General features: G+C 43.9%; 1 protein-coding gene across 3 annotated transcripts in view; it reads right to left on the reverse strand.

Annotated features, from left to right (window-relative positions):
• Positions 1-346: 346 nt before the first annotated feature.
• The window catches only part of LOC115084652, a 109,979-nt gene continuing 94,748 nt past the window's right edge, over positions 347-15,577 (reverse strand). For all 3 annotated transcript variants that reach the window (XM_029589789.1, XM_029589787.1, XM_029589788.1), the window contains one exon: positions 347-776. In XM_029589789.1, the coding sequence (XP_029445649.1) occupies positions 739-776 (38 nt within the window). In that variant the 3' untranslated portion in view covers positions 347-738. The remainder of the gene's footprint in view (positions 777-15,577) is intronic.

Raw genomic sequence — 15,577 nt, forward strand, 5'->3', positions numbered from 1 at the left:
AGGATTCTCACATTCAGTTGGGTATCACTGTCAGGCTGCCAGAAATAAGAGATAGATTTTAGAACAATCTGAATAGTTTCATTACAGTAAAAATCAGACCTATCCGAGAACGTGGATTTGAAAACCACTGGCCTGTAATAAGATTCATGGTCTTTGCACAGCCTCCGTTCCCACCTGCCACCTCCCTCTCAGGTGCTCTGAGAACTGCTGCTGTTCAGGCATCCCCCAAATCCAAGTTGTGTTACAACAGCCACTGGTTCCTCTGCAAATCAGATTAACCATACTGCACCTTAGCACATTACTTTAATTAAAGCATTCCAAATCCATCATGACAAAATCAAAAAAATATTTTTAAAAAAAGTTTTTAATCAGATTGTTAGCATTAATTGATGAGCTTTTAGCAGACAGACTTCAGTACTTGAGCTTGTATTGCATCCACTGCTGTACCAGAAAGAAGGAAGACATGTTACTGTAATTTATTTTTTATTGCTTGTGACAGACATGAAGGTTGCCATTTCCAAGGTGCATAGATCTACAGTGCTAATATCACTTTTACATTTTATTTAGCTTTAATAGTGTACACACCACTTATGCAATGCCTCTTCCCCTCAGTTGTGCCATGCAAACCACAGGATTGCCCAAAAACAAAAATGTATGGACTCTTTCAAGCATAAAAGTTCAGTGCATGCAAACATTTGCTTTTTCCTGCCCAGAACACACATACTAAGCAGGTCCTCTTTATTGCCTTCTGTAGCCACCTTTTTTGGTTCCACGCCCTATAAAAAAAAAAGCAAATAAAGCTGGTCAGATCACTTGCATCTTTATCTCTATGCTAGCCCTAAGCTATGTCAAGTTTAAGGAGTCCCATAGCATTACTAAACTTAAAGTTTCACATTTTGGGTAATCTTTTTGTATTTGGAGGCCCTGCATAAGCAGCAGCCCAAAATTGAGGATTTAGGTAACCTAAATCTGGCACTGGCTTCATTCTCATGCCCCACAGCTATTTAACATACTGCAACTGAGGACATTTCAGGTTTTAAGCGAACAATCCAATATACCTAAAATATAGCATTTAAGTGAACTTCTTCCCTGGTTCTGGTACTTCAATGAGTCTGCATGTTTAACACTACAGAAATTCATTTTACTTTAATACATTTAAAATTGATGTCTGGAAAGTTTAATTTTACCGTCTCAAACTGCAGACATGCACTCAGGCCCATCTGCTAGGCCAGTGGCAGCACTGTATTATGTGGGAGACCTAGGTTTGTTTGTTGGACCCATCTCCTGCCTCTCAGGTCAGCTACAGAGAGGTTGGCATCTTGCTCAAAAGCATAAGAGGACATGGGTCAAGGAGTGCACTGTACCTCACATCCAGAGGACTGTCATATCTAGGCAAGATGAAGAGGGTGTAGGCTATGAGGAGGAATGCAGAAAAGCCCTGGGTTGCTACCAGTGAAGGGCCAGGGTGCTAGCTGGGGCAGGTTCCAAATTGAGCTGCAGGCCCAAAAGCAGGAAAAAAAAGTTGCAGGACCAAAAGAACCACACACCTCTCCCCCAGATAAAATACTGTCACCCTTGTCATGCAAGATATTTTAATGCAAAGATGCATATATCAGTTGAGTCCAGAAATGGAAAGCCAATAGCAAATTAAGGGCCTAATTTACTAAGGCTTTTCTCCCATTCTCTATAGGAAAAATGGTTAATGAATCAGGCCCCAAGATTGTAGTGTCATACTGAGTTTTTGTTAATTTCATACTGGCAGTGTGAAAGTTACTGAACGTTTGGCTTTGAGTTTACATCATTACTGGTCAATTTCTCCTTATGTTATACCAACAACAGGGCTTGTTTGCCAATATGGCTTGAAGATATGTACATTTACTCTTATGCCAAGATTTCAAGCTTTCATTGCAGGTAAGAGAGCAAAGTATTAGAGTCAAAGAAATCCAACAGGAAAATAGGGAAGAATCATTTAAAAAAAACAAAAAAAAAACAACCAAGTTTCATATCATGACTGTAAAACCAAATGAAAACAGATTTTGATAACAGCACTTTTTTGGTCTGGCAGTTTCCTCCTGCACATTTTGGCCTACAGTTCAGTCAAAATCAGCCTCCTTTGAACACCATGAGCCTTCATTTGCACTACCTGTGATCTTTCCTCTTATTTGTACAACTCACCACTTAGCTCAGCCTTTGCAGTTCTAATCTTTGGTCAGGGGCCATGGACCCCATCACCCTCCAGATCCTTGTAAAGTAGATCTTAGATAAAAATGTAGGTTTTGCTATTGAGATGGAGGGGACTCCTCTCTCCAGGGACTGTTAACACTGCCTATGGAGTATCCCCATCCCTCTCCCATCCACCTCTAGCTCATCCTTTGATTTATAGGCAAGAAACACTTTCACATTAAAAATCAGCCTTTTATTTATAACACAAAAGTTTGCCCCAGGCTTTATCAAGAGTTTAATCTGGTAGTAACCTGAATATAATTAGTGAATATACCAATACATTTAAAGGACTGATTGTACACATTCCTACTCCCACAGCAACCTAAACTTAACTAGGAGCATGTATTTTGTTTTATTGCGATTTTACTTTATTGTATTTATTACTGCTGTAAACCATTGTGATGGCTATACTGAATGACGGTATATAGAAATCAATAAATCAAGGCAGAAGTCCATGAGCAAGAGGAAGGCCTTCCACTCTTTTGTATAGAGTATCACATGTATGATTTTTTTTTACCTACCAGTGAAAGGTATGTGTGCACCCAGTGCAAACAGCTCCTGGATCTCAAAGAACAAAGCCAATCTCTGGAGGCTAGAGTGAGACCCAGAGGAGCTGAGGCAGACAGAGAGGTATATAGATGAGACTTTCAGGGACGTAATAACCAAGTCCCAACTCCAGTCTGTCTCCCCTGGTGCTGCCTTGGAAAAGGAAAGTCTCCTGGTCAGACAGCATCAACCTGGAGCAGCAGGAAGTGATCCTGTAGCAAGGACCTGCTCTCCAGGTGATGCATTGTTCTCTCACACAGATGTGTCTCCCAGGGCTACTGCCCAGGAGGGAAAGGTTAGGTCGGCCATCATAGTTGGTGATTTAGTTATTTGGAATATAGATACCTGGGTAGTTGGTGGACTTGAGGATCGCCTGGTAACATGCCTGCCTGGTGCAAAGGTAACAGACCTCACGTGTCACCTAGATAGGATTTTAGACAGTACCTTGGAGGAGCCGGCTGTCGTGGTACATATGGGCATCAACATTATAGGAAAATGTGGGAGGGAGGTTCTGGAAGCCAAATTTAGGCTCTTAGGTAGAAAGCTTAAATCCAGAACCTCCAGAGTAGCATTCTCTGAAATGCTCCCTGTTCCTCGCACAGGTCACCAGAGGCAAGCAGAGCTTTGGAGACTCAATGCATGGATGAGAATGGTGCAAGGAAGAGAGATTCAGTTCTGTAAGGACCTGGGGAACCTTTTGGGGAAAGGGGGAGTCTTTTCTGAAGGGACAGGCTTCATCTTAACCAGGTTGGAACCAGGCTGCTGGCGCTAATCTTTAAAAAGGAGATTGTTCTAGTTTAAAAGCTGCTCTAAGGAGAAAGCCAACTGTCGCTCAGTAGTGCATGGCTCAGACAGAGGTTCTTTGAAGGATACTAATTAAGCATTAGAGTTAAGGCATCCCAATAGACAGGTTTCAATAGCAGTAAAAATAGTTCCTAAAAGTAAAGAACCACCTGAGATAAGACTCCAAATTATCCCTGTCAACTGAAAAACAGGCTATTAATACAAACAAAACAATTTGAATGGTCTGTATGCCCATGCCAGAAGAAGTAAGATGGGAGAGTGTGTATAGCACTGAATGATTAGATAGGCTTAATTAGCATCTCAGACATGGGAGGATAACCAATGGGATACTGCCTTACCAGGGTTTAAATTATATCCCAATCGGGCAGATACGGTAAACCGCATGGGAGAGCCAGCGAGCGCCCACTCTCCTGGGCGCACGAGTCAGTAAATAAAAATATGCAAATTAGGGCCCACGGTAAAAGGAGGCGCTAGGGACACTGTCAAAAAGGAGGCTCTAGGGACGCGCTAGAAGTGGCAGCTGTCAGCGGGTTTGAGAGACGCTCAATTTTACCAGCCTTGGGTCTCGAACCCACTGACAGCCACGGGTTCGGAAAACAGACGCCGGCATAATTGAGCATCCATCTTCCAACCCACAGGCAGATTTTAAAATTTTTAATTTTATTTAATTTTTGGGGTCTCCGACTTAATATCGCTATGATTAAGTCGGAAGGGTGCACAGAAAAGCATTTTTTTCTGCTTTTCTGTGCACTTTCCCTGTGCCAGCAGAAATTAACTTCTGCCTTTGGGTAGGTGTTAATTTCTGAAAGTAAAATGTGCGGTGTCGCTGCACATTTTACTTTCTGTATCGTGTAGAAATAACTAATAGGTCCATCAACATGCATTTGCATGTTGCGAGCACTATTAGTTTCGGGGGGGGGGGGGGGGGGGGGAAGGGGGGGTTGGCCACGCATTTTCGACGCGCTATTACCCCTTACTGTATAAGGAGTAAAAATAGTGCATTGAAAACCGCGTGGCCAAACCAGGGATAAAGGTGCGCTCCATACTGAATTGGCCCGAATGATAGGGAGGAGCAACTTGGTGGGGGAGGGGGGGGGGGGCAAGGGCACTTTCTGTCCAGAAAGGCATAGAGTCCAACAGGATAAGGTAGACTAAATGTACAATAGAATCTTTATGGGTAGAAATCCCATGTATGTTGGGGAAGAGAACAGCAATAGGTCAAATGATGGGACGGATGATAAAATGCTAAGAGAAATTAGGGAAGCTAACCAAATTGGTAGTGCAGTAATGGGAGATTTCAATTACCCCAATATTGGCTGGGTAAATTTAACATCAAGACATGCTAGAGAGAAAGTTCCTGGATGGAAAAAATGACAGCTTTATGAACAATTGGTTCAGGAACAGACAAGAGATATTTTACATCCAATTCTTAGTGGAGAGCAGGATTTGGTGAGAGATAACTGTGGTGGGGCACTTGGTAGTAGTGATCATAACATGATCAAATTTGAATTAATGACTGGAAAGGGAATAAGTAAATCCACGGCTCTAGCACTAAACTTTCAAAATGAGAAAGAAAAAAAACTGAAAAAAGCAGCTTCATAGGTTAAGAGTGTACAACAGATGTGAACATTGATAAAATAAAGTGTCTTATAAAGCACAGTCTAGATGTAGTCTATGCATTAAGAAAAGTGGAAGGAAGGTCAAACGATTGCCGGTATGGTTAAAAAATGAGGTGAAAGTTTTTTAGCTAAAAGATCTTCCTTCAAAAACTAGAAGGATCCATCTGAAGACAATAAGAAAAAACGTGAGCACTGGCAAGTTAAATGTAAGACATTGATAAGACAGGCTAAGAGGATTAGAAACGAAGTTGGCCATAGAGGTGAAAACTCAAAACACTTTTTAAAATATATCCAAAGCAGGAAACCTGCCAGGGACTCTGACAGTTCGATAGAGGGGTTTAAAAGGGGCACTTAAGATAAGGCTATCATAGGACTAAATTAATTCTTTGCTTTTGTGTTTACTGAGAAGGATCTTGGGGAAATACTTATTCAGGAGATTGTTTAAGGCAGCGGTTCTCAACCTGTGGGTCGCGACCCCGGCGGGGGTCGAACGACCAAAACGCAGGGGTCGCCTAAAGCAGGTCCCCAACCACCGGTCCGCGGACCAGTACCGGGCCGTTGGGGTTTTTTGCCGGTCTGCAGCGCCGCGGCTGCTGCGGGGAGGCGGGGCGAAGCTGGCGACCTGCCTCCTCCAACCCCAAAAGGGAAGAGACATGGCCCAAAAAGCTAGCGCGTCGCAGTGACGTATGTTTCTGGAGCCGCGCAGGCAGGAAGGAGGTGTATCAGCCACTGCAGGTGCTCCTACTTCCTTCCTGCCCGCCCTGGAAGACAAATGTTGCCGGAGCCGCACGGGGAGGAAGGAGGAGGCGCGTCAGCCGCGTGGGTAGAAGAGGCGCTTCAGCCGCGTGCAGAAGAGGAGCAGCGGGGCCGGGAAGACTAGGGCCACTGCAGAGCCCATCCTGTGGCAACCCGTAAAGAAGAGGCCCAGAGGTGAGAGAGAGGTGTGTGCGAGTATGAGATGAGTTGAGAGACTGTGTGTGTTTGCAGAGACAGCATGTGAGAGCCTCTGTGTGTGTGAAAGAGACAGCATGTAAGAGTGAGAGCCTGTGCTTGAGCAAGGCAGCATGTGGGGGTGTGAGAGAGCCTGTGTGTGAGACTCAGCCAGCCTGTGCCAGTGAGAGCCTGTGTATGTGTGTGTGAGAGAGAAATGCATGTGAGAATGAGACCTGACTGTGTGTTTGAGGGAAGAAGACAGGTGGAGAGAAAAGAAATAGAAAAAAAGGCAATATAAAAGGAAATGGCAAAAAATTAGAAAGGGAAGCAGAAGTAAAAAAAAAATAAATTACTTTTTACTGATTGGCACATGTAATCTTTGGGAATGTGCAAGAGTAGCACTTTCTCTATGGCGGATCTCACAATGTACGAGATCAACATGGAGGAAGTGGAAACCCACGGGGCCTGCACAGAGGAGGCAGCAGAATGGGCTTCAGTGCCAATAGCAGCAATCAGTGCCTCCCCAATAGCCACGTGGCAGCAGTGGCAGTAATTAGATTAATTGTTTGACTCAGCTGGAGGTGACAAAGTATAAAGTGGGATGTGAAATCAACTTGATCTGGTGGAGAATTAGGATTGCTGTTACACATGAACTGTATTTGGCAAACATAAAGGGAGCCAGGATAATCAATTGATGCCTGCAGCTGAGGACTGATTCATTATGACTCATGTAGAAATTAGTGCATTTTCCAGATTAGTCTGCATAACAGAATTCTCAACATTCAGCATTATTTCTGCTGCATAGAGTTTTATCTGAGAGGCTCTGAGGTTGTGAGGGAGCCAGTAAGAGTGAGAGCATGAGTGTGTATGAGAAAATCCAGGGGAGTAAGAGTGTGTGTGAGTGGGGGGGGGGGGAGAGAGTGTCTTACACCCTGAGAGTGTATCAGTGTCTGTGAGAGTGAGAGGTTATGGTGGGTATAAGAGCATGAATGTGTATGTATGTGACAGTGTATGTGTGAGAGAGAATGGACATGTGAGTGTGTGTGTGAGAGAGAGAGGATAACCTCCTAATCCTCGACAATATCAGGGTGACTGGAAATCAAGAGCTCCCATGTATGGATAGCAGGGGCTTTTTAAAATCCTTATTAGTTTTAATTATTGTGTGTTATTTGATATATGTGCTGTTTTGAAATATTATTGGTGTTTGGGAAATTATAAAAATGTATATGATTTTAATTAATAGAAATTCTATTTATCAGTAATTTTAAAATATTCTTTTATTAGTATGGTTTTACTATTATAACTGATGCTTTATGTTTCTTAATTTTATTGTTTTATGAGGAATGGTGGTTCTGTTTATAAATTTCATAATAAATAAGTATGCACTAAAATCCAACCCCATCCATAACCCCGCCCCCATATGACCAAAACCCCACCCTCACCCCGCCCTCGCAGGGCGAGGGCGGGGCAAGGGGTCACCACAACATGAGGAACTGTATTTCGGGGTCACGGCATTAGAAAGGTTGAGAGCCACTGGTTTAAGGGTAATGATTCAGATGAACAGATGAGAAGCACAGAAAGCCTTGAACATGTAGTAGGCCAGATTGACAAACTGAAGAGTAGTAAATCTGGACCGGATGGTATACACCCCAGGGTTCTGAAAGAACTAAAAAATAAAATTTCAGACCTCTTACAAGTAATATATAACCTATCATTAAAATTGATTGTACCTAGAGACTAGAAAGTGGCTAATGAAACAAAAAAGGACTCCAGATATGATCCAGGAAACTATAGACCAGTGAACCTGTCTTCAGTGCCAGGAAAAATCATGGAAACTGTTAAAGAAGGGGTTACTAAGCATGTGGATAAAGTTAAACCAGTAGATGTAATGTATTTGGATTTTCAGAAGGCGTTTGACAAAGTCCCTCATGAGAGGTTTCTAAGAAAACTAAAAAGTCATGGGATAGGAAGAGATGTCTTTTTATGGAATGCAAACTGGTTAAAAGACAGGAAACTGAGAATAGGATTAAATGGTCTACTTGGACCGGTTCTTTTTAATATTTATAAATGATCTGGAAAGGGATACGATGAGTGAAGTGATCAAATTTGCAGATGACAATTTTTCAGAGTAATTAAATCACAAGCGGATTATGATGAGTTGCTGGAGGACCTTGTGAGACTGCAAGATTGGGCATCCAAATGGCAGATTATATTTAATGTGGACAAGTGCAATGCATGTAGGAAAAAATATGCCATTGCTGTAGTTACACAATATTAGGTTCCATATTAGGAGCTACCACCCAGGAAAGATATAGGCATCCTAGTGGATAATCCTTGAAATCATTTCAGAGTGCTGTGGCAGTCAAAAAAGCAAACAATGTTAGGAATTATTAGGAAGGGAATGGCGAATACAACAGTGAATATCATAATGCCTTTGTATCGCTCCATGGTGTGACCACTCCTTGAATACTGAGTTACACTGGAGAAGGTGCAGAGAAGGGCGACCATAAGGGGCATGGAGCAGCTCCCCTATGAGGAAAGACTACAGATGTTAGGGTTGTTCAGCTTGGAGAAAATACAGCTGAGGGGTGGATATGATAGAGGGCTATAAATTCATGGAAGTACTTGGAACAGGTAAAATGTGACACGGGTATGTATTCTTTCGGATAATATAAGGACTAGGGGACACTCCATGAAGTTAGCAAGTAGAAGTTAAGTAGCACATTTAAAACAAATCAGAAAATTATTTTATTCAATGTACAGTTAAGCTCTGGAATTCACTACCAGTGGATGTGGCTAAGGAAGTTGTTGTAGCTGGGGTTAAAAAAAAAAAAAGGTTTGGATAAGTTCCTGGAGGAGATGTCTATAGACTGCTGTTAATAAGGAATAGCCACTGCTTGTTACCAGCATTTGTACCTTGTGATCTATTTAACGTTTGGGTACTTGCCAGGTATTTGTGACTTGGATTGGCCACGGTTAGAAGCAGGATACTGGGCATGATGGACTCTTGGTCTGACCCATTAAGGAATATCTTATGTTGGTTCAGGGAATAAAAGCTAGGCCCAGAAATTGAACTAGATCCTTTGCATACCTATGTGCAACACTTCCATTGTGCTAGCCCAATATAGCTTTATTGATGTTCAAGACTTTATATGACTTAACTCATGGGGGAAGGCCCTTTAAATTCACCCTTCCCCCCAACGGGCTCCCCCGCCGATCGCGAGGCTCGGCCCTCCGCTCCAACAGGCCCTTCCTTACCTGCGGCAACGTGGGCAGCCAGCCAATCGCAGCACCGGCGCTCCTGTGACCTCACTCGTCGGCGACTCACTGGGGATTCATAACTAGAACTCCTCCCCTGGCGTCGCGCGCACGAAGGAGCGCGACAAAGGGGCCTGCCCCTTTGTTCGCCCCTTCGTGCGCCCTAACTACTTGGCTAATGTGTTTTACCCTCTTATGTCCATGTTCACTTTGTGATTGCTCCCCCCTCGTCCCCCTGATAGCACCTCCATACAATTAACACCTTTCAGTCCCCAACCCTCCCCCCCTCTGCCCTCCCTCCCCCAATAATAGTAAAACAAACCTAAAAAAAAAAAAAAATGCCCCCCTACACATGCTGCTGTCCTTTTCCATTCCAACAGAGATACCCCTCATATATCTCCCCTTTCAAACCCTACCCTCCTATACACATTCAAAGGAGACTCACACCCATCTTGATTTCCCCCCTTACTCAACTTCTTGGCCTTTCTTTGATATCTATTCTCCTCCTCAATGCCCAATCCCTCCAGAAGAAAACACATTTACTCAATGACCTCCTTACTGATCACAACCCCGAAATCTGCGCCATAACATGGTTTAAGCTCCATGACACCCCCCTCATTAACCAGCTCCCTACCGAAACATACGACTTTTTCTCTATACCCCGGAAAAAGAAGAGGTGGGGGTCTACTCCTGGCTGTAAAGAAAGAATATAAACTCTCCTCCATAAAATGTAACCTCCCCAAACAATATGAAATTGGATTTCTCAGATCCAGCGTCCTCCAAATCTGTCTCATCTACACCCCCCCAGGACTGCTAGAAAATGACTCCTCCCCTCTCATCGAATTCTTTGCAGACTCTCTCTCCCCAGACCTTCCTACCATAATTCTTGGTGATTTTAATCTTCATGTCGATGCCACTCCTCTTTCCCCTGCCTGTGATGCTTTCCTCTCCTCCCTTGAAGCCATGGGTTTTAAACAACTCATACACTCCCCTACTCATAAGGCCGGCCACACTCTAGACCTTATCTTCGTCAATAGCCCCCTCACTGTCATCAACTCACCATACTGCACCCCCATCCCATGGTCCGACCACTCTATCATCCAAACCACCCTGGCTGTCCAACAGTCCTCCCCCCCTGCCCCCACCCAGGCGCAATCCTTCAAATACCGTAAATCATGCTCCCTCGACACCCTCACTATGGCCTGCTCGGACGTTTCCAACCAACTTGATATTTCCTCAGCCGACAAGGCCTTCACCTCATGGCACGACATCACCCTCAACATAGCAAACAAGCTCTGCCCCATTACTACAAAAACCATTAAACCTGCCCATCCAAACAGGAAACCATGGTATTCCGCAGAGCTCAAGAACCTCAAAACTCGTCTCAGAACCTTAGAAAGGCAATGGCGCAAACACCCCTCTGCAGCATCCAAAACTGCCTATTACCAGCTTATGCACCAATACAGGAATACTACTCTCTCAACTAAACGTGAATACTCTGCCAAAAAGATTCACAGTTTCCAATACAATCCCAAAGCACTCTTCACCATGATCTCCAATCTGACCAGCTCAAACCCCACTCAACCTCCTACTCCCACCACAAAAAAACATTGCAATGAACTTGCTCACTTCTTCCAAACCAAAGTGTCCTCTCTCACTGCACGCTTTGCAGCCAACCCTAACACCGTGAAACTGCCTTCTTTCAACCTTACCTCTACCCTCTCATCTTTCGACCTATCCTCTTCCCTTGAAATTGAAAACATCTTAAAAAAAATGAGACCCTCCTCTCACCCCTCTGAAACCATTCCTACTAAACTTCTCCTATCTATTCCCAAAGCTATTGCCAAACCTCTCTCATCCATCTGCAACTGTTCCCTGGAGCAAGGTATAGTCCCTACACTCCTAAAACAGGCAGTGGTGAAACCAATCCTTAAAAAACCCAGCCTTGACCCTTCTACTCTAGCTAACTTCAGACCTCTCTCTAATCTCCCTTTCCTATCTAAAATCTTGGAAAAATTAGTCAACTCTCGCCTATCTGATCACCTAGAACACCACAACATCCTTCCTCCCACACAATACGGCTTCCGGAAAAACCTGAGCACTGAAAAACTGCTGCTATCCCTGACGGATACCATCACTAAAGGATTCGACACTGGGAACTCATTTCTCCTTGCTATGTTAGACATATCTGCAGCTTTTGATACTGTTAACCACATCATATTAATCAACATTCTCAGTAACATAGGAATCTCCGGCACTGCCCTCTCTTGGATCAAATCATACTTACAAGATCGTCATTATACAGTATCCACTGGCAACAATGAATCCGACCCAGTTAGCCTTAACCAAGGCGTCCCCCAGGGTTCCTCTCTCTCCTCTACACTATTTAACATTTATATGCTCCCCCTCACCACCCTCCTTACTAATCTTGGCATCAAACACTTTATCTACGCAGATGATGTCCAAATCCTTTTCCCCTTCACTGACTCCCTCCAAACTGCTCTTCAAAAATGGGAATCCTGCCTGACGGTTATCAACCAGCTACTCACTGACATGCACCTTGCCATTAACCCGCAAAAAACTGAACTCCTCATCATCTCCAACAAACATTCCTCTCTCTCCATTCCCACTGCGTACTCCTCCACGCTCTTCCCCTCCCACACCCGTAGCCTGGGCGTCCTCATTGACAACCAGCTCTCTTTCAAACCCTTCATTAAATCTATCCTAACTGACTGCTACTTCAAACTTCAAACTATCAAAAAACTCCGGCCCCTCTTATTCTTCACTGACTTTCGCACAGTACTACAGTCTATTATCTTTTCCAAAATAGACTACTGTAATGCACTCTTCCTTGGTCTCCCTGCAACACATACTAAGCCATTACAACTCCTACAGAACGCCACAGCACGCATCCTCACCAATTCCAGGAAACGTGACCACATTACTCCTACCCTTATCGATCTCCACTGGCTCCCAATACAGTCTCGCATCCTGTTCAAAGTTCTCTCCCTCATTCATAAAAGCATCACCAATGAAAATACTGACTGGATCAACCCCCCACTGCTTTCTCGCACATCCACTAGACCGACTCGCACTGCCCTCCAAGGGACACTCCGTACCCCCTCTATCAAATCCACCAATCTTGTTTCCACAATGAACAGAGCCTTTTCCCTTGCCGGCCCCACCCTGTGGAACTCTATGCCCCCAGACTTGCACACTGAAACATCCACACCCAAATTCAAAAAAAACCTAAAGACCTGGCTATTCTTACAGGCCTACCCCTCCCTCAGCAATCATCCTCCTGATAACCCCCTAAGCTGTGTATAATGCATTCCCTGTATCACCTTTTACAATGTGCTTCTGCTGTCTTTATCTCTCAATTACCTTCTCCCCTATGACCTCTTGATTTGATTACAATGCTTTCCACGTACTACCGTCACTATGTGCTCTTGTTAATTTTCCACGTACTACCGTCACTATGTGCTCTTGTTAATTTTCCCTCATCTGCTTCCAATTGAGGAACCTTCGTTCCCTGTAAATAGTTACCCAGTTACTGTTTGTTGATGTTTATTTCTTGTATGCAAAGTTTACTGTTCTATGTAATGGCAGTGCCAAAAGTTCTGTATAATGACACTGTCAAAAAGTTTTAGTTATCTGTAAACCGATACGATGTGCAAACGGCTATCTGTATATAAAAACCTATAAATAAATAAATAAATAAAATATGTATTATAACCAAGCAGCATTACTGTTGCGTGGGTCGGATGCACTGCTCAATGTGCGACCCCGCTTACCTTGGCTTTGGGGTTGCATCTGGGGCCTGTCCATGGCACGGCTGTTGCTATGCGTGCGACTGGTCAGGGCTCTGCTGGGCTCTCGTCCGGCTTTGGGCTCGCATCTAGGGTCGGGCTGCGAGACCGAAGCGGTGCATCTGGTCAGAGCTCTGCAGTCTTCGCCGGGGTTTCTCAGTTCTGTCGTCATCCCGGCTCTTTAGGCATACGCTCAGTTTACTTTTAATTTAAAGGGCCAGTAACTTCTAGTCTCATAGCCCTATTCTTTGACATCACAGTGCAGGGACTATATAAGGATAGTCCCTGCACTTTACTAGTGCCTTAGCAATGACATTTCCTAACGCCTGGCTTTTCCTGTACTCCTGGGCATCCTGAGTTTTCTTTTGTTCCTGAGATTCCTATGCTTCCTGGGTTTTCTTGTGGTTCCTGATTTTTTCTCCTGTGCTTCCTAAGTCTCCTGTGGTTTGAGGTTCCTGTGGTTGCCAAGTTCCTGATTCATCCTGCTTCTCAGACTAACACCTGTCTTGACCTTCGCTTGACCACAAATATCGCCACCTGCCCCAATTCGTGCCAGGACACTGACGAGTATAGCCACCTACCTTGACCTGTGCCTGGACATCAACAACAGAGACCCCACGTAAGTCCAGCCGGCCCCAGTACCCAAGGGCTCAACCTAAGGGGAACATGGGTTGATAGTAGAGATGTGCATTGTTTTTATCGTTTCTGGCTTCATTTTGGGGGCCCCCATGGGAAATTTCATTTTTTCCCCGAGGTTTGGGGTTTTCCCCCCCCCCAGGGGCCCCCCCCACCCGATTTTTGGGTTAGTACACACTAACCCGAAAAATTAATTTCGTAAACGTTTCATTCGTTTTTCGGTTCCCCTGAACCATACTGAATTAGTTCATTGAAATTGCCTAATTCGGGAAAAATGAATGCACATCTCTAGTTGGTACTGGTGAAGCTCCAGCAGGGTCTCTGCTTCTCTCCAGCCTCGCCTGCCGAAGGTAGGGATTAGTGGGGTTCCTCCTCACTGGTTGAATCACTCTCCTTCGGTCCAAGGGTTCACGTCCAGAACAATTACAAAGTAATGCTTTAAAATAAAATTCTCATGGTATCTGCAGTAATTTACTGGTGAAAACCAAGGTCTATGGTATTTCCCAAAAACAAGAAAAACAGTGTTTATTAACTGATATAAATGCCCAGTGGTCAGCACCACGAAATAAGCATGCTCTAATCTTCACAGCTTTAGATGTTCTCTGTGAAAGAAACAAAAGAACGCCTTATGGGGAGGTAGTGTCCATCTGTAACAAGTAATCAGGAGAGAAACCACCAAATGGATTTAGATAAAGTGTGCCTCTGATTTTTATCCACTTGCTTGCCAGAAATGCACCAAACTTGATATGTAAGAGTTCTACAGACACAAGAGCCAAAGACGATATTTCCAAAGTATGATTTTTGACTCATTTCGGTAAAAGTCTCAAATATCAAATTGCATTCGCTGGTCTCTGCTTCTTGCTACTTATGCTCCCGGAGCAACTGTGTGTGTGGAAGGCTGATCTCTATAATGGGTAGTTTCAGCAGTTCACTCCTACCTAAAGAAATGAACGTGAGGGTAGGCTCACATTCTCCTGGTGCAAAGCTAGCAGCAGCAACAGAAGTAAAAATGGTTTTCAGATTCTAAATGAATGCTTAGTATTTAGTTCCCCCAAAATAGCTTTGCTTTAGTACAAAGCACTATTGACATGTCTGTTTGCAACAGGTGCGAGACCAGGCTGTCTACTTGTTAATCTTACATATGTAAGCTTACTTTGAATCTTTTTCAAGGAAGATAAGCAGAAAAAAGAAAATTAAAGGCATAAACTACTGGGTAAAAAGTGTGGATACAGTCATCTCGAAACCTAGACCAGTGATGGTGAACTCCAGTCCTCGCGTGCCACAAACAGGCCAGGTTTTCAGGATATCCACAATGAATATGCATGAGTGAGATTTGAAACAAACAGAAACGATGGCAGAAGACGACCAATAGGCCCATCCAAGTCTGCCCAGCAAGCATTCACACTTGTTTTCTCATACTCCAACCGCTGAATTCAGGGCAGTTATTGGTAACTTTTTGATTCTAATTTCCTTCCACCCCTGCCATTGATGCAGAGAGCAATGTTGGAGCTGCATTAAAGTGAAGTATAAGGCTTAATGTATGAGGGTAGTAACCATCGTATCGAGCAACTACTCATACTGCTGAGATCAATGCCTTGTTAGATGTCTGGATGTAAATCCTATTTCTTCATTCCCCCCTGCCGTTGAAGCAGTGAGCTGCGCTGGATATGCATTCAAAGTGAAGTATCAGGCTTAATTTGTTAGTGGTAGTAAATGCCACAATAAGCAAGTACTCCCATGCTTATTTGT

The sequence above is a fragment of the Rhinatrema bivittatum genome, chromosome 2 (genome assembly GCF_901001135.1).
Source record: "Rhinatrema bivittatum chromosome 2, aRhiBiv1.1, whole genome shotgun sequence".
Lineage (NCBI taxonomy): Eukaryota > Metazoa > Chordata > Amphibia > Gymnophiona > Rhinatrematidae > Rhinatrema > Rhinatrema bivittatum.